Here is a 23197-nt window from a genome sequence, read left to right as displayed (position 1 = left end):
GGTGAAACTCGGATGGAATCCCTCGGCGGTAGATCGGTAGGATCGGTAACCCTGCGTACCGGAACACACCCAGACAGGATTTCTTGCCGCCACCGCCCTGACGAATGCTGCTGCCGATGATGACGGAGAAGACGACGATAATGATGATCACCGAGGATGATCACCGGAGGAAGGGGACATCCGCACCGAGGGCAGATGCTCGATTTATGGGTCAGTCATTCCCGGGACTAAGTCAAGTTCAAACGCAACGCCAGTGCTCGATTCGCGCGGATCGGCTTCGGAGGTGGCTGAGATTCCGAAAAAGGATAAACTCTGATAAATAAATTTTGTTACAGCCGAACATTTTTAAACGAAGGTTGATCGATAAAAATCTGTGCGAAAGTGAAGCGAGAAAAGCGGTTAGTGTTTGTGTTCGTAAATTTGTGAAGCATATGTTTAATATGATCTTTATTGCCAATCTCATTACATTTATTACTATCCAATGTAATTTTTTACTCTTTTACAAATTGTGAAGCTACGAAAGAAGGTTAGCTTTAACTTTTCATTTTTTATAAAAACTCAACTCGTAGTCATAAAAATCATTCCATCGATTTATGACCGGTTGATTCGATTGACATCTCTTAAACGATGGTGTAAAAGCACATTCCTCCCATTTCACGATTTCACTCCACAAGGAAGGAAGGGAACTTATTCATTTTTTGTATTTTCCCCGGACTCATGTTACCCCTCCCGTATCACGTGTCGTTTCAGCCCGCCCCAACCGCAAACATTCCATCGATCATACGAACACTGATTAAACGCATTAAAAAAAAACAACCAACGGCGGACAACCAACTTGACACACATGCAGCAAATCGCCGTTCCTGGACGAAGTCGCAGCCGCTCGAGGTATTGAAGGCGATTAGCGCCAAACGCAACGAAATGACTTCGACATTCGATCGGTAAGTGTAACATTGCACACAAACGGGCAATGGCGGCGAGTGCTACAGTTCATATTTTTATTGCCCTCATCGGAATTGCTTTCTCCAAGTGGGCGGCACGGTGAAGTGGTTCGAATGGGTTCAACTTTTAATGGATTTGTCTTTCTGGTCATTCAAACGGCGCTAGATAATGTGCTTTTCCTGCGTTACAAGTTTTATTTTTAAAAAAGCAGGATGTTGTCTGCAAATAGAAGATAAGTTTATTGATATTGCGATTGTAAAAGTAGAAATTTTGCCATAGCATATGATGCGAACAAGACAAGGAACTGTCAAACATGCTTGAATGGCTTCTATAGACTTACTTTATCAAATTTGCTTTGCACTTACAAGTGCTTCGTGTAAACTAATCTTAAAAGAAAGAATTTGTTATCCAATCGTTAAATCAACACAAAGACAAAAATTTTGTGTCAAAGAAAATTGCAAAATCATCTAATATGTTTATTAATAATTGAACCCTACCAAACCGCCCGATATTTATTTTATTTCCTTAGGAAAAAAAATTAAGGCACACTTTGATTATATTCATGCCTATGCGGTGCGTTACGGTAAAAGTGTTTTAGAGAACCAAAAAAAAAAGATCAAACCCACCCCCGGTCGAGAAACACTAAAACCATGGCCAACATAACACTCTAAAGCTACAATTAAGTCCGCGCCTTTTGTTTTGTTAGATTTTACGACGCCTTTACGTGACTCTTTCGGGGTGCGCTTTTGCGTTACGGAGAGAGAAAGTAAAAGTTTCCTCCGCCTGCCCATTGTGTGCGTGCCTCTTTCGTAACCTTTTCCGCGCACCATTAGTACAATTCTGAGAAGTCAACGAGCACAACGTGAAATAAAAAAATACCGGCCAAACCGACGAAAGCAAAACGGGAAAACAACTCAAAAAGAAAGTCTCTTCCTTATTGGGAGCCAATCGAATAGCTGCATTGTTTAAACTTTATTTTTGGTATAACACTTCTAACCACTAATGCGTTAGATTAATATTTACGTTCGCCTTTCTTTTTCTCAACACCTCTTTTCTGACAGCTGCGTTCGAGTGGTGCTGCTTGCCGTATTGCTGCATCTTTGCTGCGTCGGAAGCAGTGCAACCGAAGAACCATCTTCGACGGCCACAAACCTTACCGAACGAAAGCATCCGCCTGGGAGCAACTCCTCTGCAAACGACGGTCCATTTTCAGAGCTTCCGAAACCAATCTTACGCTTTCCGAACCCCTCCACGCCAATCCCCGACGAAACGGAAGTGTCTCCAAGAAAGCATAAAACGCGCCGCAAGGGTGGTGGTGGTAATGGTGGTGGTAATGGACACCGGAGCAAGCCGAAGAAACGCAAAACGGCCATGCAGACGGCGCTGCACTCTGCCGCCCGGAAGGGACTGGCCGCGATGATCGAGCTGTACGATCGGCAGGAACCGGACATGCTGAAGCGCGGTAAGACGGGTGGAATGGAAGATGTGGAAGTTGAGTTTGATGCTGATGGGACATTTTGCCACTGCTTGTAGGTGCCGTTCTGGCGGCGGACGATCCTGGAGCGCTGCTGGCTCAGTTTAGCGCCTCAAATCAGACGGAAATGGACGCAAAAGCCGCCTACGCGGCGCTGGTGGCGGCGAAAAAGTTCAAAGAAAGGTAAATCACTAGAAGTGAATGCATTTATTTTGTATGTGAGTGTGTACAAAAGATGGTGTGATAACGGAAAAAAAACTTCTCTGGGTTTAATCGCTGGTCTTTGGTCATGTCTCGATCTAAAGGTCGGTCTTTCCAACGCATTCGGCTTCTAATACGACGCCTTATGACTGTTTAATATGCTAAACACAAACGCCCTTGTTGGTCATACATTAAAGGGAGGATTTTTTTTATGTTGCATTAAACAAACCTAGAATTCAGTTTAAAAACTGACATAAACAATTTCCCAATCCGTTTTCTATTTGACGCAATTAGAAATTACTTTGAGAGGCCATACTAACATATTGAAAAGCGTTGCATACACAACTGTACGTGACTGCTTGTGCCTGTTGATGCAATAAACATCCAACATGTTCATCAATGTTGTACTAACAATCAAATCGAATCGATGCTTGCCCAACACATAAAGTTCTACGCTTTGAATACGTAAACTTTTATCCGTTTCGGTGCGTGCTTCTAAATATGTGTCTCCAAAACGAAAAAGGATTTCGACGTCTGTTTCGTCTCGCCCTGCAGACGGTTTCGCATCGAATTCGTGCAACCTCTGGGCAAGTCGCGTACGCGCCCGGGTGACCCAAAAACGTAACAAAAGCATATTAGCACCGTGAGGGCATAACGCCGATGCTCCGCAGAACTCCTCCTCGCTACGCACATAGGCCACAATTGAAGGGCGTTGCATAGACCACCGGCATCCACGTGCGTTTGTGCCGTTGCACTATGGAGCGAAAAGAGTAAATTGCCGGGATAAAATTCGGAATCAAATGTTTTGCAATTTTTTCATTGTAATATCGTGTAATACTATTATATTACACGAAATGATGATGTTTCTGGACAATCCCGTCAGGTGGCGCTGCAAAACCCAAATATTTTTGGAATTTTCTATGGGTGCATTATTTTTTCAATCTTCCTTTTTATATTAACTCAAAGATTTTTTTTAGTTTAATATAAAACAAACTAGATTTACTACTAACTATCATTCAAAACATTGTCATCTAGAAAATAATTGATATTCAAAGCATCTAACGCGAACATAACGTCGCCTAACGAAGAGCTACTATCTGAATATTCTGAACTTGTACCATCATCTTCTTGGTTTTGAATTGGCAAGGGATTGTTACTATTTAAGGAGCTGTAATCTACGAAAAATGTTTTTACTGCGTCTGGGTATGGGATTTTTTTATTTTTCAACGATTTAGCCAGAGATATTGTTGAAATGTATGGATCGCATGATTGTAATGCTCTCATAAAAATGTCTTTAATATTGAATTCTCGTAACATTTTACGGACGTGTTCTCTTCTATCCCTTCTTTATATTTTATTTCTACCTTCTGCTGCTTCCTATCCAAAGGATCCCAATAGTGCTGGGGCATTTACAATGATTTCTCCCACATGCGCAAGAACTTTATGGACAGTAGAAGGCATTTTGTACCAATTGTAATGATGTATGTAAAACATGTATGTGTCATGGCAAAATAGACTCATAGTTTTTGGATTTAAAGGCTGTGAACAGTTGATGGCTATTAAAATATTTCGAAACCTTTCTATAAGTTCTGTTTCTATTTGCAAAATGTCGCTCAATTTTTCTATGTTTAAAAAAACCCGACGACAAACATTTCCCGTCGTACTATTTCTACCCATTTGCTTTGGTTCATCTACTTTAACACCAAATTCCATGTTCATCCTTTCCAATAATTTTTTTTTTTCGATCATTGTACATGTTTTTTTTATAATTTTTAGTAACCTTCCATTTTTTAAATTCAATTCTGAACGAAATTTGAAGCAAGCATTCAAGAAATCTCATCCAACAGTGCAGTGGAGATATTCTATAAGATAAATTCTCAGGATTTCGAATAAATCCATTTCCTAATTGCTCTACACTGTTCATTTCTGTTGGTTTTGCACCATATATACAACATGTTTGCATAGACAGAGTGTCGTTTAAATATGGCAATATTTTTCCATCAATTAAAACCGTGGAAAATGAATAGTTTACCGCCACATAACTTGTTTCATTTAGCTAAATTGTATAAGGAACTAACCTGGTTATTTGGGTTTTGATTTCGTCTACTGTTTGTATAACTTTTTTTTTACTTTTTCGCAAACTCGATCACAATTGGCCTGCAAAACCTAACACTTTGGGGCATCAAGTTTATCCAGATGATATCTGAATCGTCACTGATGAACGAAAGACAGATAGGCGTTACTGCCGATACTAGTACATCACTGTCTGATGCAGTATTTTCTCCGGAACCATGAAGCGGTTGATTGTAAATGCTATGTCCTATAGATCCGTCAATGCACCACGAGCACAATAATACGACGCTTAGTGAATCACACAAAGAAGATGAAAGGTGCCGCAAGATTTCTGCTTTTTGTATTTGAATTTGATTTCTGCATTTGTATATAATTTACACGCAGTGTGATTGATGCTTACGGTTTGATGCTTACTTTACTTTCAATGAACTATAACGCATACCAAATATTTTCCTTGCAAGAAGCATTGTTTTTCAAAACGTTTATGATATCAAAGCGTATATGATATGTAAGGGTACGAACAGAACAAAGTATTAGTGTAGGGTACATTATTCCGAGGAATTTTGGGTTTAAACAGATGGGTTTGTGAGCTGTAGAACAAATAAAAGCGACCTGATACATTCAAAGTAAACCAAACCAAAATTTCATTCTTTGCCAGTGACTTGGCTTGTCTTTCACCTTTTACGTGATGTTCAACCACTACCCTGCTTCACATTTTTCATTGAATGAGAATTTCAAATATTTCTTACCACACATGATGCAGCATATGGCATGATGGAAACGCCTAGTAGGTGATAAACTATAAGCTTCACATATAAAGTACAGAATAACGTAAAGATGCGCGCGTATGCGCAAAGAAAACAATCATTTATTGTTACAAAACATTCTAGACTATAAGTGGATATGCATCATATTACAATCTTTCACAATCCTTATCGATGGCGTAAGGTTAAAAACAGAAAATTGAAAAATTTTCCGGGAGTTTTGCGAAACAATGCTTGATATTTTTTGATAATCAATTTCAATTTACGCAAACAGTCAACAATTATAAAGCATGATAATATACCTTTCCAAAACTGTGCTTGAAATCCGATTCCGGCTATTATTATAGGAGTTACAGACCTTCAAAGTTGATGGATTTTTTTCAATTTTTCACGCAATATTTTCACAAATCTTGACTTTGACGGGCTGTTTCTCAGAACCTGGAAGAACAAAGGCTCTAGTTTTTGGGTTATTTCTTAGTTTCATCTTGTAGCTTAAGAAAACATGTTTCATTTTTCTGAAATCCAAAAATGAATTTTTGATTTTTATCCCGGCTTCGCTCCATCGTGCGTTGGCAAAACCGTTGATGCCACGCTGCATATTGATTGGAAACCCCGCGTCCACGCCTCACGCACGTAATAAAGAGATTGTTACTGCGCTGGAGTACAACCGTCGGTTTGTTTTTGGGGCCGTCGGTTCAATTGGTTTCATAATTAGTTGCCCACACGGTTTGGTTGTAACTCGAGCTCGAAGTGTGTTCGCATATCGATCGCGCGCGCTAAAACAAACAAATATTAGTATTCAAATCTTTTCCAACGATTGTTACCCCTGCACCCTTTCTTGCGCCCTGCGAACGAACCAGAGGTTCGGTTTCAACGGTTTTGGATGGGCACCCAGCGGAACGCGCCGTTTGTTCATTTAATTACCCACGCTGGTTATTCGGATCGCACTAGTTAAACCGGTGGTGGCCACAAACGTTTTGCCAAGCCACCGTGGTCAAGCAGGGGGAGGGTCATCCGAACCGGGCCACTGGGCGTCAATCGGTGGAACAAAGTATGCAAATTTGCACTTTGAAAGCGCCTCGCACATCAGAAGGGAACGTTGATTTGCTGCTCCAGGCGATTAACGGAGAGCATTTTAATAAAAAATGAATACTTGGGCTCTTTTAAAAAAGAATGCGTTTTATAAACGGCTTTCGAAGAAATGCAATCACGACGAAAAAGATTTATGAAATGCTCTGACCTGATTTTTAATTTAAAAAGTTGAACAATTGACTTGCATTCCAACAAATATGATCTGAAATATGACAGGTGGGTTTACAGTCTAACATGGATAATTCATTGTTTTTCTCATAATAATTTCAGTTTTTTTAAGAACCTACAACTTTAACTTTATCAGCCATCGTACTCTGAACAAAGAAACTAAATTAAAATAAAGCATCATCTAGAATGTTACATACATATAACAACATAAATACAAACATTTCAAAAAATATATTTACTTAATTATTTTTCAAGACTTACCTTGTCATGTACGTTTTTTTTATAATACAAGAATTTAAACAAGTTTTAAATAACATAGTTATTTAGTCATGTTACAGATAAAATAAAAAAAAAATAAAAGTTTTACCAGGTATACTAATTGCATTACTCCGTAAAGGTTTTGGTCCTATACATTAAGTTTAAAAGTCGTTAACTGATGGCTGACACTTATTGTTGCCAAACTATATTGATATGAACTTTCACGTTGGTTGTTTTTTCATGCAAACCTTATTACATGATTGATGCACTCAAAAAGCGTCCTATGGTGTCTTCGGGAACGGCTCTTTGACAACTCAAATAATGACTCCACGCGGTATACCGTCCTCCTTCTTCGCACACTTTCACAACGTGTGATAAACATGCTGTCCGCCGAGGAACAATGTTGCCATGTCATGCTCATCTCCACGATGATTACAATGGTGGCACCAGCTCATCCCACTTTGGCAGTGTATTTGCATGCTAGCGCTTTTTAAAAACTCCAGCGACATGAGGCGACGTCTGTTGAGAGATGATTGCATGGGCTGCCTGAACGGACGATGTCAAAGTTCATCTGAACTGCAAAACCCTGGCCTTGTTTCGCGTGCGAAATGAAGTCCCGGTGGTCAATTTCGAATTCCTGCGACTGTACAATTACTTTACCAAATGAAAACCGATTCGATCGGCCGGCGGATGGTTGGAAACTATGGGTTTTCTCCTGTCGAGGCGCCTGTCGACGCAAATGCTGGAACTGGACGGTTGCGGCCGGTAACTGACAACTTTACCCGCATCAAACGCTTCCTCTTGGCCGGCGATCGGCGTGGGTAAGGGAGAGAAACATTTCTTTCCACCGCCCAGCCAAGGGTGTCGAGTTTTTCCGGCTCCCGATTTCGTAACCATGCGCCGCGAGCGGTTGGAAACTGAGAAAAAGCGACGGTGGAAAAACGCCCGTCTTCACCGTTCATCTTCGACGTTATTGAGTAATGGGAGTATGGGAGGGCTGATGTTGATTACGCGATCGTCAGCACCCTGCTGCCTGCAACCCGCGGACCTTCGTGTCCCAGGGCATTTAGTTTTATTCCCGTGTGGTGGGCGCGGGAAAATTGTTTTGTACAATGGCCATCTTCATGCTGCACATAACAGTAAGCAGCAGAGCATCTTGTTGCGTAGCGAACTTTTACGAAAACAATTCGTCAGCCCTTTGAGCCCTTGAGCGTGCGTTTGTGTGTGTGCATGTCAGCAAGGTTGAGGGAAAAGCGACCCATTGTTATTGAATTATATGGACAGTTTTCCGCATCGTGAAACGAAAAACGACGTGCGTGTCGCTCGAGGAAAAGATAAAGCCGTGACTTAACTTAACTAGAGATGAGCGGTCGAAATGTCATGGTGCAGCACAATAAAAAAATATTTTTATCAATTCCATCTGTGCCAGATTAAAATTGTAAAAACATTTCATCGAACTATGAGTTTAATTTTTAAAGGCACAACTTCAAACGTTCAATACAGGTGACTTTTACGTTTAAAAACAACCAAAGAAACCTGTGCCTGTTTTAAATAAACTTTTTCCGTTAAAAATTCGTAAGAACTAGAACTTTTTTATACAATCATCTCCAGATGATTCATGATGCCTTGCACCACCGGCTGTAGTAAAACTTTATTTCATCTCCTTTGCTTTATTTATTGTTTGCACTTTCTTTTGCCAAACCTTTTTTCTCAACCAGTATCAACATCGGGCCGCGTTTACGTTGGGAATATAATTGCTTTTCCAATCGTACCGCAAGATGCCCATTATGTTTGACTCTTCAATCCAATCATAAGACCCCTACCACTACGCTCATCGCACTGATGATTCGATGTGAAAAACGGCATTTGACAAACAAACAAACAAACAAACGAACCTAAAATTATATCTACACATCGCACCCCGCACTCCAGCGTGGGGAGGATATAACTGTGGTTGGAAAAATGTTGATTTGATAAGACAAAAAAAACCGAGGTAACCCGCAGTCAGTACAGCTAATCGCCAAACAATGGCTGCATAAAACCGCGAGCAGCCGAGAGCCTTCACGACGCTATCTTTATTAGTTGGATTTTCTTTTTTAGTTTTAATATATCTCTTCGGCGAGACGAAGCGAATAGCAACGCAACGTGCTCGGGTGTGCAGACGCAAACGTGCGCCACACTTTGTTGCACAATACATACCAACCCCCCAAAAACCAAAACACCCAACTCGAGCAGGGGCAGCATAGACGCATATGGCAAGCGAAAGGAAAACCAAAATAGGAAAAAAAAACCTTCAAGCATAATAACCATGAGAACGTGGTTTTCCATATGGTGGGATCGGGCAATTGTCAAACACCGAAAGCGCACGGGAAAACATCCACAGTTCATCACGCAAATATCGTGAGCTGCTTCATCGTCGCATCGGTGAGGCTTTTCACACCCGGGCTTGCGTCCGAGGGGGGCTTGTGAGGGCGTTTTATCTTTCGATGGTATTAACGACAAAAAAATACACACTCACACAGCAAACAACGCATAAACCAGAGAGAAATTATTAGTCAACCGTACTAAGGGGTGGATGGATTTGGCAAAGATAATGATTGGAAGTTATTGCTTGCGTGGGCCGGTTTGAATAGAAATTCACGATGTCGTGAGAAAACAGACGAATGGCAGGAGGGTTATGATAGTGTGGAGAAGAGTTGTGGGTTGCATATGTATTAATTAAAGTTTCATTTTTTTCTGGCTTTATGAGACACCGCCTGAACCACCTGGGAGGTGAAGTTTTATTTCAAAATTAAACAAATGAACCGAACGAACTCGTGAAACATGGTTGTGCATGTCTGCACAATGATTATTAACCAACTGGTAATAAGATCGTGCAATGAATGTTTGAATAGATGTCATAAGCAATGCTGTTTATAGTTGATTAGCTAAATTTGTAAAGCATTGTATGTTTTATCCTATATGCATGAATTAAATTTATTTTTGTAATATTTTTAATCCAAAAGATGGTTGTTCAAGGTTTTAAAAAACATGTTTCCACATTTTCTAAATATCTGTAATGTTATTTAAAAAACATTTCTTTGATGTTTGCCATGGCTCATTAAAGTTTTAACATTTTTATTTGACACTATTTCTAGTTTGAATGTGAGGTGTGTAGAAAATAATTAGTTATGAATTCGGGATTAATTATTTCGTTATGTGATTTTAAATGATTCCCTGAACCTCTATAATGAACCAGTGTAGACCCTTGGCTCAACAATAATCCCCAACCCATCAAAACATACTTCCGCGCCGTCGTGTTGTGTCATCGATTGACAGTTTTCTTTCTGCCGATCCATTTCCCGCGATTGTAAATGGTGCCGCGACACCCATAATTTTCGATTTCAAATGTGCAAAAAAAAAATAGAAAGAAATGATTTAAACACCTTCGAACGGGCTGAAAAAGTGGGCTGCTAAATTCGCTGACTCCCGATGTCCGCATCGATACATATCGATGATCATCCCGCCAATGATTGGAACCGTGGTCCGCACGGGGGCTACAATTTGCTCTTGATTGGTGTCATTTCAACGTACTCGGATTGCCCGGGGCAAGAGGAGGGAAGGGAACCGGTAGCAACCGAACATACGGACCACAAACCTAGCGCCACCCAGTGCGCCTTCGTCGTCGACATCCGGTGGACTTAGTCGGTCGACCGTAAAACAAATCGAAACCCCGGTCCCCCGATGGAAGCAGGACGATAGCGGGCGAAGGGGTCTGGGACCCGCAGGGAGGAGATTACTTTGCAAACGAACCGCAGGAAACCGTACATTATATGATTTGTGTTATGTTGAAAATGATTAACGGTTACACTGGCGGAGCGCTGGCAGGAAGGCAGTCTTGCAGATGAGATTTGCATTTCCGTGTGCTCGCTTTGTATGGGCTCCCAATTAATTGCGGTTTGCAAAACGAATCAAATGTTCGGTGGAACTGTTTGTTTTGTGAAACCATCTATCGTTGTGACATCCGTGCCCCTCCTAAACGGGGCGCATGTTTTATGTACCATTTCAGAAACATTAATCGTATATCTGTTGGAATCGCATATTTAGGGTTTATGAATTCATCCAAACCAAGCTTATACAATTAAAACATTAGAAACACGCTCTGTTAACTCTGTATTGTGTACACCAGCGTCAAAGACTCTTTAGAGATAGATTGCCAAGCAAGTTTTTCTCTTACATGTTACCGTTCAACAGAAACGATGCTTTTCATTGCATGATAAAATTTAATAATTCATATCAAAAATGTTACGCAAAAAGAAGATGCCATCAATCCGCCCACATCATCATCATCATCATTCCGCGAGCGTGCGTTAAAAATCATTCACCCAATCAAACGTTTTCCCACATCGTCCCGATACGATCATTGAATAACGTGTGCGGAAAAACACTTGATACTTTTTTCTGGTACCACTGAAGGCAGTCGGCATAAAAAAAAACCGTCCAGGTAACACCGTCGACTCTTGAGCAGCAGCCTCCCATCCGCGGGAGTTATGTTCGTCCACTCCAAACGACCAATGCTCTTCTCGAAACCGGCCGTCGATGATTCAACGATGCAAATGACGAACATCTTCCACAGCGCAAGCGATACGCAACGACGCGCTCGAAACGAAACAAATCGATGCTCTTCGATTATCGGACGCCGACTCAGACGCGCCGGTGCGTCTTCGAAAAACCCGACGCCATAAGAGGTCCTCTTCGGACCCGTCGAATGCGTGTTATGAGCGAAAAAGCTGGGCCCAAAACCCGCGCTTCGACCGATCGGTTTGATTCTCGCCTTACGTAAGTGCGATGCGCAAGCACTTTCTCCTTCATGTGAGAGGAGAAGAGGTGGGGGAATGATAGGAGGAGGCTGTTGAAGAAATTTGTTTCCCCACCACCGAATGAGTCTTTCAACCACGATGTCCGTTCCTTGGCCTACGAGCTGATTTTTGATAACCATCTTGGCTGAAGGAAAGAAAATGGAGACATGTTTAATCGGTAGACTTTTTTCCATCCAATCAAAAACAAAAAATCCTCCATCAAATGATACGATCTTTAACCGTACTGCTGCGTAACGTTGCGGAAGTATCGAAGCTCCAACCCGGGCCGGTTTCTTCTTGACCGCACGAAAAGACGATCTCCATGACTTCCCCGACCTGTCTCCGTGTAGGACTTGGCGAAGAGAAATCAAACCGGCCCACAACATATATCCCGCAACACTCCCCTCCTTTTGTGACACGGAGCAGGGATATAATATGTTGGATATGCAAATTACCGGTTCCTGATTACATATCCTTCCTTCACCCCGAGGAAGACTCAGCCTCACTCGAGCAACCTGAGCGAAGCGATACGACATCCCACCGGGTCGGGTTCGGGTAAAAGATTGTTGTGTCATCCGTGAAGAAAGAGGAAGGGAAAGATGAGTTATGGAACCACACCTGGGTGGCGTCTTCTTCGCGAACCCAATCCACCGAATATTATGCACGCTCCGGCAAACAAGAGCCCACTTTATGTTAACTTCCCGTGCGGCTGTGAAATGGAAAACGCAAACACGACTGCTCCAAATAGTGGTGTGAAAATGTGTCACTACAAGCGAAAAGTAAACGGTTCGGCATCCGTCAAACTGTGACCAACTGTTCACGCTTGCTTGACAAAGTTAAATCATCGCCTGTTTTGTTAACGAGTGCACGAAAAATTGGGGCCAATTTAACGAATCTGGGTTTGAAACGCCGTTACTTGTTGGTTTACTTGTGGGAACTTTTCGAAAAGTGATTTCATCCATTTAAAACAACCTACACAATTGGTTTAGGCTATCAACGAAGGAAACACAAACGCCTATTCCTTATTTCGAACCCATAACAAAATTAATTCGATCACAAAGCAATCCATGAGAGAAAAATCGATACATTGCAATTACTGGTCGGTACAAATGGGTGCAAATTTTCGTGAAAATCAACTACCCGTTTGGGGGAGTTGCAAAGGGAAACGAGGCAGGAAAAATTACCCTGAACTGTACCTGAACCGTCATTAAGCATAATTCCGGCCCTGAAATTACGGATGCACCGTGGACGTCAAAATTGCAGTAATCAACCCCCTTTGGAGGAGGAGAAGGAGAAGGCAGAGGTCTCAAGATCGGGCGAAACACGATCCCAACCCAAACTCCGGCTCGACTCCGGCGTAATTGCATTCGGTGCGCTCCGATTGCGCTGGCCCCAAAAACCAATTTTCGGAAAACGGATACGGATCGAACCGATCGGGCCGACGTCGATCGTTCGTTCGCATTTTCCACCGATGGCGGTACGGCACCGACTTTCCACCCATTTCCATTCTTGACATTGCCGGCCATCCCCGAAGGCTCATCTCCTACGCCGTACTTTCTTTTTCCGGCCGATCTTGTATGGAGTTCGCGGGGTGAAAGTGGTTTTTCCTTCGGCCCGACCAAGGCTGCAGCATCCAAGGCTGCGGCACATGTATTTTCTTTCAGCATACACAGACACACACAAACACCCCCATTCGGAGAGGATCCGGTCTTTGCGAAGGGGGACTTACAACTGTTTTGTTGTCGCCCACCGCACTTTTCCTGTTGCCATCTTGTGACGTCGACTGTTTTCACTTTGCGATCCGCTGCTCATCATTTTATCAGACGGTGTGAAATGGCAAAACCGAAACAACCAACCGAGGGCGAATGAAAATAAGAAAAACGCCTTACCTACGGAGAGATTCGTGGCCTCCAGGTGGCAAGGCAAACCCGCGACCCTCGTTCGATCGTACTCGCTAAATGATCGCTTGCCTCTTTCCTTCCTTTCAGCGCTTCTTAGCCGCTTTCTTGCGGCGTTTACTTGCGCAAAGTTCATGATCTCCGGCAATGGAGCCGGCACTGGAAAAAAGGTTTTGGACTTTCTTTTTCGCCCTCCCCTTGCTCACTTGCCTTGCTCGTCTTATGCTGCGCCTTCACTCAATAGAGCCGTCCGGCTTCGTTGCATCTCGGATCGATCTCTGCAAGAGGTAACATCGTCGGATACGCGCGGCCAGTGACCCAAAAAAAAAGTCAACCTGGAAAAAAAGCCCCCGGTGGAAGTTGAGGCCCGAGGCGGGGCGGAGGAATCGGTTTAATTGAATGGTGCTGTGATTTGTTTAACGCTCCAGGCCGGAGCGGATGTTGGGAAGTTTGGGCTGAGGAGCTACTGTCACTATTTGGTGGCAAGCAATTGAAAACAACCACTCCCACGGTAAAGTGAGTGATTGAAAAGTGCTCCAAGCACAGGGTGGGATGAAGATGAATGTTTTCCGATGGATGTTTAGACAATGCAGGCATATGTTGCTCATGTCATGTTTTGGATTTGAATTGGAGAAAGTTTCAAGTGGGGAAAAAATTAATAGAAGCACTTTTCCCTATATTTATAAAACATTTTTATTCTTGTACATTTTTCTTCTCAAAAATTTAAAAACCAAATTATTTGTAATACTTTTAACATTATATAATACAAGCTACATCAATTGAAACATATTTATGAAAGATCGTTTTTTTCGTGGTTGTACGTGAGGTCAATTTATTCGTTTTTTATTTTTCTTCTAAGGTCTAAAACTTTCTCTTATTTTTTGTGTAAGATTTTTATCTGATAAATATTGATGTTACTCTTTCATGTCATACATTAAATCATCCAGATTTCTCCCGTACTTTGAGTCCAGATTTCTCTCGTACATGCGATCTGATCTTGTAATTCGTATTAAAAAAAAAGTCGATTGAAAAAACGATCCATACAAGAGAAACGCATTGCCCAAAGGCATCGACCATCCATAAATCAACACAAGCTCCCAACGTCCGGGTGTGCTTATGAGGAAAGTTTTCAACAAACCAACCGACTGTGTCACCGCGAGCCGCCCAAAGGGAAACCCTCGGACCCTTGGCTGGTTGGTACCGTGGCCTTCCCCAACCCTTCCGCCGGCCTGGACGAATCGACGTAAGAGAAATTAATCTGTCTCCCCGCCTCAGTATGTAGTGCGTGTGCGTGGACACGTACGGCACGTGTGCTAGTTTGCCTGCGGCGAATAGTAAACGAACGAACCTCGAGGTTTGTATGTTGTCTTACTGTGCACGTCGATCGTTTGAATCTTAACCCTGATCTCGGACCGCGTGCTCCGCCGATCCACCAAGACGCGCCACCGAAATGGCGATATTTTTATCGTCGTTTTTCGTGGTTTTTTTTCTCTCTCTCTCTTTTCGCGACGCGAGTGGCGTCAAGTTCAGCCAAGCAGACGAGACCTTTCGCCATGAACGGGCTTTTCGCGTATTTTTCCCACCCCCTCGTACGTGTGTCGGTATCTATTTTTATTTCGGCCACTATCTGTGGCATTTCAATTTCACTTCGCTCTAGTTTGATCGAGCGTCGCAAAACGCCGTGAACGATCCGGCATGCAGTTGCCAACTGGGGTTTGTTTACATCGACCTCGTTGGCCAGGGCAGATGGGTCCACAAAAAAAGAAGAAGAAGAAAAACGACACAGGCGAACGATCCTTCGGTGGGCTACATTGTGGGGCTTAAGGACTGTGCGACAAGGTTTATCTATTCTAAATTAGCCACCAATGACGGGCAGTTTCGTCCTTCTATAAATTAAAGGTTTCGTTTTTGCTGCAAGTACTCGCGAAGATGGTTGAATTTCGACGGATTAATTATTTTGCAGTTTGTTGGCAACATAGTAAAAACCTTACCACAAAAGTCATAAACCGGAGAAAGGCCAGGAGTTCCCCAGGTAGCCGGAATCGGTAATAACACATTTTTTTTCGCAAAGCCCGCAAGCTGGAACACAACCATTACTTTCTACCCGCTGGCCGCGGACGGACGAGAGTCACCCGAGATGCGTCAATGGTTTGCCACCTATGTGGCCACAACCTCGATCCACACTCCGGTCCGCTCGATGCCATAAAATCAATTAACGTGAAATCCCCAATACAGCCACCCGGAGGAGGAAAAAGAAAAAGAAAAGAGGAAACCGGGGCACTGCGTAACGTAAACTGTTCACCCCGGCTTCGGAAGCGATTTCGCGGGAAGGAAGTGGGACGGTGAAGCTAATCAAAGGAAAATCGCAGAAAAAAAGACCAAATTACGCCACGAGCAGAGGAAAAAAGCCAAACCGCTTAATTCCGCCGCAGGGAAGCACTGTGTAGTGGAGTTCGCAAAGCCGAAAAAAGGTGTTCGGATTCACACCAAACGCCAAAAAACAACACGACGTTTGTAGGAAGTACAGCGAAACAAAATGGTAGAAAAACAACAGCAACAAGCAAAAAAAAACCGGGTGAAAAGCAATGCGATAAAAATACAGCACGTAAAGCTCACCAGAAAAGCATCAGCGGATGCGAAGATAAGGGGCAATAAATGGTGCAAGAAAGTGGGAAGACGGGCGAGACGGCGGGGGAAGGGGAAGGGTAGAAGAAAACAAGACGCTCGAAAAGAGAAACTGGCATGGCCCGCGAATAGGTCGGGAATGTCGCGGTTCACGATCACGAAGAAGACGTGATCTTTCACTTTCCCTTACTGAACCGAACGGCGAAGGGCGGCAAAGGGCGGCAAAGGGCGACAGGGGGTTGATAGGGTAGGGTAGGGAGGTTTTAAGGGTGGTTTATCGTGATGCTTTAATTCCGGTTCGCTGATTGCCGTTTCCGTAACGAACTGTATCAGAAAATCGTGCACTCATCTGCAGTGACACTCACGTACGAAAAAGGGTTTGTTTGTGTTTCATTTTTGTGTGCTTTGACTACACCGAGAAGGGAATTGAAACAAAGCTAAAACAATGTCCAAAGTTGAAAAACAGACTAACAACAACTGGAAACTTCGTTGTGTGCAAAAGCTTCATAACCCTCAAACAGGTTTGCAAGAAGCTATGATAGAAAAAATATACTAAAAATGAAAAGAAGTAGATGGCGTCAGGGCTTCAGGCACGTACGGGACTACTTTTCCAATTGTGCCACAAACCATACCGAGGACACACGTGCTCCCGGGGTGAAAATGTCTTTCCCGCCCCTCCCAGTCAATGGCGGCGATCCCGTTTGGCCCGTGGACGGAAAATCACCACGATGATCGCCACTTCCTTTCGGTAACAGACGATTTCCTCCCCACCACCCACCTCCCTTGGGGGAGCGCCAGCCCTTGGGGTTGCGAGCTTTTCACTCCGAAGATCAACGCCTGCCAAGAGCGAAACAGTCGATGAGAAAGGTGAGCCAAGGCGGAGATCGGTAAATGAAAACAGCACCTCGTTACCAAAACAGAAAAAAGAACCTGTACATGGGGATGTAGGGAGGGGGAGACGGAAGCGCGATCGTGCGCTTTCTGGGTGTAGGACGGCGCAACGGTGCACCGGTTGGGGAGGCTTTCGCGGGGGGAAACTTTATAAATACGATCGTCACGATGGCACGGCACGTCAGTCGAGCTCACGATTCGGTGCAGGACGGGCTGAAACGCTGGGCGCCCGTTTTGTTATTTTGTTTTGTAAGCTGAGCGTAAGCAACATGAAGATAACCCAGAAAAGTGCCTCGCGCTCGGGAAAGACCATGACGCAGAGAAAACGTGCCGAAGAGCGAGGCCAACGGCGGGCATCGCTAGTGAAAGTGAAAGCTTATAACCGCATAACCTGAGAAGTGTGGACTTTGTTTTCGTTCGGAAAATGCAATGCCGCAAAAGCACTAACGACGAGTAATCTTACCGCAAATGCAGCACCAACGTCGAGTACGTGGCCATCGGGCGACAGGCGCCACCGAAAATTTCGCTGAAGAGAACGCCGCTGGAGAAGCTGTGCCCGTCGCGGGAGACACCACGGTGCGTTCCGGCCAGTCTGCGCTACCGGACGCACGACGGGACGTGCAACAATGGCCAGCGACCGCGCTGGGGCTCGTCCCAGATGCCGTTCCATCGGTTTCTGGCCCCGGAGTACCAGGACGGCGTCGAGGGCATACGGTAAGTGTGCGAAGTGTTCGATGTTTCCTGCGGTTTGGCGTACCAGAATTAGCCAGTAGTGTACCGAGTGGATGCAAAAGAACAACAAACTCGTTTAATCAGTGCATTTCCTCTCCAGTGTAAATCAGAAATTGACAAAGCATACATTCCGCTTCTTAAAAATTGTAGTATGAAAATTTAATAATAGTGGCCAAAGAAAAATAACAAGCCTACGAAAAGAGTGGCTAAATCTTGAGTGGTTCTGGTGAACTGTAATTGTTCATTTTGGTAGTTGATTCGATAGTGATCAACAGATTGAGCCAAATACATTATTCACTGACTGATTAGTTTTCCTAAGACATTAGAGATCGTAGAATCTATAATATCATTGTGTTATTCTTATAAGATCAAAGAACAAGTGCTCTAGATCAGATAGTACATTTTCCAGTTATGTTTCCACTGTTTCATGTCATCGAGTCTTTTGAAGACACTCCATTCCATAACTTTACAATTTGTTAGACAAAAATCCAATACTTCATTGAGACAACTTTGGTATTCTGATCAACATGACTTTTATAGAATAAATTCAACTTTTAACACACAATTTTCAATAGTTTTTATGTGATTGAAGTGTCTCCTTTGAGTTCAAAGTTTGCTTTAATGTGCTTCAATGTATCGAGAGCCACACTGGTTTACTGCGTTTTCTTCATTTGTCCGTAATAAAATGGGGAAAAAACTTTTTTTTATTGAGACAATTTCAGTAACTATCTTTAATGGAAAAATGGTTTTTGAAAGACCTAATGAAAAAATAGAGCAACTTACCAAAAATTTAACCGTGGGTTTTATTTCTGTAGGCGCTCCGTTACCGGTGCCAACCTTCCCTCGGCACGCTTCGTCAGCCTGGTGGTGCACGGGTCGCGCAACGAAGAAGCCCCCGTGACGATGATGCTCGCCCTCTGGGGTCAGCTGATCGACCACGACGTGACGGCCACGGCTCAACCACGCAGCCTTAACGGCTCGACACCGCGTTGCTGCAGTGGCGGTGAGGAAAGCTCACACCCATCCTGCCTCCCGATCAAGGTGCCCCAGGACGATCCTTGGCTGTCGCATCTGGGCGTGCGGTGTCTAGAGTTTCTCCGGTCGGCACCGGCCCAGCGCCGCGACTGCCTGCTGTCCTGGCGCGAGCAAACCAACCAGGCCACCTCGTTCCTGGACGCGTCCTCGATCTACTCGAGCAATCCGCGCACCTCCGACAACGCGCGTATCTTCCGCAGCGGGTTGCTGCTGTTCGGGCGTGGTCCCCCGCACGAGGACGTGTGCTTCCGGGCGGCGCTGGCCAACCAGTGCATCCGACCGGGTGACAGCCGCAGCGGCGAGCAACCGGGCCTGCTGATGATGCACATGATCTGGGTGAACGAGCACAACCAGATCGCGACGCGCCTGGCCGACCTCAACCCGCACTGGAGCGACGAGAAGGTGTACCAGGAGGGGCGCCGCATTGTCGGGGCCCTCTTCCAGCACATCACCTACCGCGAGTTCCTGCCGCTGGTGCTGGGCCGCGAGGTGTGCCGGCTGTTTGGGCTGGAGCTGGAGACGAGCGGCTACTACCGGGGGTACGATGCCGCCGTCAATCCGACCATCGCGAACGAGTTCTCGGCGGCGGCTTTCCGCTTCGGCCATTCGCTCATCCAGAACACGTACATGCGTGCCGACCGGAACCACCGCTTCATTGCCAACAACGTTAGTCTGCACGAGGACACGGCCGAGGGCGATTTCGGAGGACCCGGCTCGTTACACCGGCTCCTCCGGGGTATGGTCAACCAGCGGGCCCTCAAGCGTGACGAGTTCATCACGGCCGAGCTGACCAACCATCTGTTTCAGACGAAAAGTGAGTTCGGAATGGCCGCGACCTCCGTTCACCTGTCATTTGACTGACGTTTCTGCTTCTTCCCGTAGGCTTCCCCTTCGGACTGGATCTGGCGGCGATCAACATTCAGCGGGGTCGTGATCATGGCCTTCCGGCGTACGTCAACTGGCGCGGACCCTGTGGCCTGTCGACGGTCAAGGATTGGCTCGACCTGGACCGCATCATGGGCCCGGCTTCGATGAACCGGCTCCGGAAGGCGTACCGCACCGTGGACGACATCGACCTGTTTGTCGGAGGGCTGGCTGAGCGGCCAGTACTGGGTGGAATCGTGGGACCAACGTTTTCCTGCATCATCGCGCAGCAGTTCAGCAATCTGCGCAAGGGTGACCGGTTCTGGTACGAAAACGGCGGCTTCGAGTCGTCCTTCACGCCGGCCCAGCTCGAGTCGATCCGTCAGGTGGCGTTCTCGCAGGTGCTCTGCCGGGCGCTCGGCGGTGGCGGTACGCTGCAACCGTTCGTCTTCCTACCGCCAGACTTTGGCCAGAACGAGCGGTTGCCCTGCGAGTCGCGCCTGATGGCTCCGATCGACCTCAATCCGTGGCTCGAGCGGGATCCCTTCAACAACGACAAAGGAGACGACGAGGACGACGACAGCGACGAAGACGAACAGACGGACGAGGAACACGCGACGGACACGGGCAACGACCTCGACTCCGCACAGTCCACCACGAGCACGACCCGACGCCCGGCGACACTCTTGGGCCCATCGAGCAACGTCATCAACAAGGTAGACCTCGTGACGAACGGCAACACGGGGCTCCAGAGCCGACCGCAGCTGACCGTAGGACCGACCGTGATCATAAGCGACAAACTTGACCTCAAACCGACGACCTCCACTGCCACGACGACGGGCGCACAGGTGTCCACCGCGATCGACCACAAACTGGACCTCAGGCCGACCACGAAACCGACCTCCAAACGTAAACCGACGCGCAAGCCGACTACCAAGCGACGTCCGACGCACACGGCATCGTTGGTGAGCAACAATTTGGACTTTTCCGGAACTCGCGCGAACACCAACGGGACCACACGACCGGATGGGCAAGGTGCCAAGAAGAAGAAGGGCAGCAGGACGCGACGGACCGTGGACGAGGAAGAGGGACGTGGGAATGGGTACTATCAGACGCCGGAACCTTCGACCGACTATAGCGACTACGACGATGACTACTACGATGCACAACCGCCTTACCTTGCTTACGGCTATCACCGACCAACGACCACGACTACGACCACGACTACGACATCCTACTATCCGTACTACTATTACAACACGGAACCTCCGACACCTCCAAACCCTTACTTTGACACCCGTAGACCGCAACCACTAAGGACGACGACTCCCCGACGGAGAGTCCCGGACAAACTGACACAGGTCGACAGAGACCCACAGCGACCACGGACGACCACCGCTAGAACTCCGACTCAGAGACCGTCCCACAAACCCCCACCAGCGCACCACCCTTCGCACACTTCCGTCTTTTCGGTGGACTTTAAAAGCCTTTCCCACGACGCAGGACGTAGTTTAGTAGCTCTTGGCGATCCTTCTAACATCCGACCAATGAACGAATCTGCTAACGCACTCTTCACCGGTTCGAACGGGTCTTCCACTATCTCTTCCACTTCTGTCTCTACACGCTCTTCTACTTCCTCGGTCGTTTCTTCTTCCTCTTCTGCTTCTTTTGTCGGTGGTTCTTCACCGTCGGTCACACGCACCTTCCTTCCGACCGGCGATCTACCTATGAAACTATCCGAATCTTTCTCTACCTACGACTACGACAACGCCGACTACGACGAGACGCGACCGGACCGACTCACGCAACGACCGAACACGCACGCCACCGACGGCACAGACTTCGGTCAGCTCGAAGACCACGACGGATACTTAAGACCGGAACAGACACACTTCGAACCACTCGTACGCGACCGTGACGTGACCGGTGCGCACACGTACCGTGACTACTGGACGCCGGACCGGACAAAGACGCGGACCTACGCCGACCAGCTGGACCCGAACGCCAGACCATTGCACGCGGACGACGGACCGAACACTGACGTGTACCGACGTTACGCCCCGGGACATGACGGACAGCTACTGGTGGACGAGTACTCGGACAAATTCGTTGGACTGCTACTGGACGTGGACGGACGGGACGGGACGGCGGGTGACCAACGGGAGACGAAACGAAAGCGAAACCGACCGGAGCCACGCTCCATCCGGGACGGGACGGACCGGGACCGGACCACACTGACCAAGCTGAAAGACAAACGACCAAACAACCACCACCGACCGAAGGTGCCGGTTCCGAAGAAACCGGCCGCCATCTCGCTGGTTCCGTTCGTCCTGCTGACCAGCATAGACAGGTACGTGCAGCTGTGACCTATGGCCTACGGGTATCAATAGGAGCCGCTCTCTATCTCTTGCCCTCTTCCACAGACCGGACAACTGGGTGATGTACAACTCGAAACCCTCCAAGCGGCGCAAGCCACCAAGGGCGGTGCCGCTGCTGAAGAGTGACACGTTTTCGCTGAGCGAGTTCCCGTCACCGATCGCCGACCCGGACTAGCGGGGAAAGCGGAACATCCGCACTATCGTTTAACGTTTAATCATCATATAATTATTTATTTATTCAAAGCACATTCATGAAAAACAGCAAATGAAGTATCTATAAAGCATTTACTATAAAATGGCAGCACTTCGTTTGAGCGTGTATCGTTTATTGCATTTGATGACACGGCCCGCCCATTGCTAGAAAAACAACACACACACACTGTTTTTTAAAACGAGCTGAGAGTAGTAAATAAATCTCAAAATCCAGAGGGACCATTCCGGTTCATTTGTCGGTAATGCAAATTGATATGAATTGATTGAAAATAACTAGTAATAGAAGATAATCCATTTAGATGTTTTGAAAAGATGAAAAGGCCTAAGAACCAAAAAAATATCACACAAAAAGCTGCGATGTCACACGATGCCCTTTTACACGTTGAAACAGTTAACACGTAGCGATTTTTTTCAAAAACCCACCTGTACAAGAAAAAATCGAATACATGAACCTCCTACCAACGTTGAGTTTCCCACATTATCAACAAGTATAACAATCGACACAAAACGATAATTTATCATTCAACACTATATATTTATGTATGTATATATATATAATATATTTCTTTACTTTTTTTGTCTGATAGCCTGTGTGTATACGAGTACGAGTGGAAAGTGAATTCATTTATCATGCATTCGCATACTAGTTTTGCATGTAACAATAGTTGTATATTCTGGAAATGTTTCATTTTTCATCCCTTAACGGCGTTCACCCATTCCTCTACTCGTTTGCAGTTCGATTTCACCCGCC

General features: G+C 45.7%; 1 protein-coding gene across 1 annotated transcript; it reads left to right on the top strand.

The window, feature by feature from the left end:
* The first annotated feature begins 921 nt into the window (after positions 1-921).
* Positions 922-22408, top strand: LOC131284054 (uncharacterized). The gene is made up of 7 exons (XM_058312908.1): positions 922-941; positions 2004-2404; positions 2476-2599; positions 17699-17938; positions 18772-19805; positions 19874-22205; positions 22279-22408. The coding sequence occupies exons 1-7, from the start codon at positions 922-924 to the stop codon at positions 22406-22408; spliced, it is 4281 nt and encodes a 1426-aa protein (XP_058168891.1).
* Positions 22409-23197: the final 789 nt, after the last annotated feature.

This window comes from Anopheles ziemanni, chromosome 3 (assembly GCF_943734765.1).
Source record: "Anopheles ziemanni chromosome 3, idAnoZiCoDA_A2_x.2, whole genome shotgun sequence".
Lineage (NCBI taxonomy): Eukaryota > Metazoa > Arthropoda > Insecta > Diptera > Culicidae > Anopheles > Anopheles ziemanni.
The sequence above is the reverse complement of the archived record's forward strand: the minus strand, read 5'-3'. Positions and strand labels throughout refer to the sequence as shown.

Bases quoted from the DNA above. Each gene is read 5' to 3' on its own strand.
- LOC131284054 (XM_058312908.1), top strand. From the start codon at position 922: ATGACTTCGACATTCGATCG. The intron at 2,405-2,475 runs GTAAGACGGGTG...CACTGCTTGTAG, and splicing joins ACCGGACATGCTGAAGCGCG to GTGCCGTTCTGGCGGCGGAC. The intron at 19,806-19,873 runs GTGAGTTCGGAA...TTCTTCCCGTAG, and splicing joins CCATCTGTTTCAGACGAAAA to GCTTCCCCTTCGGACTGGAT.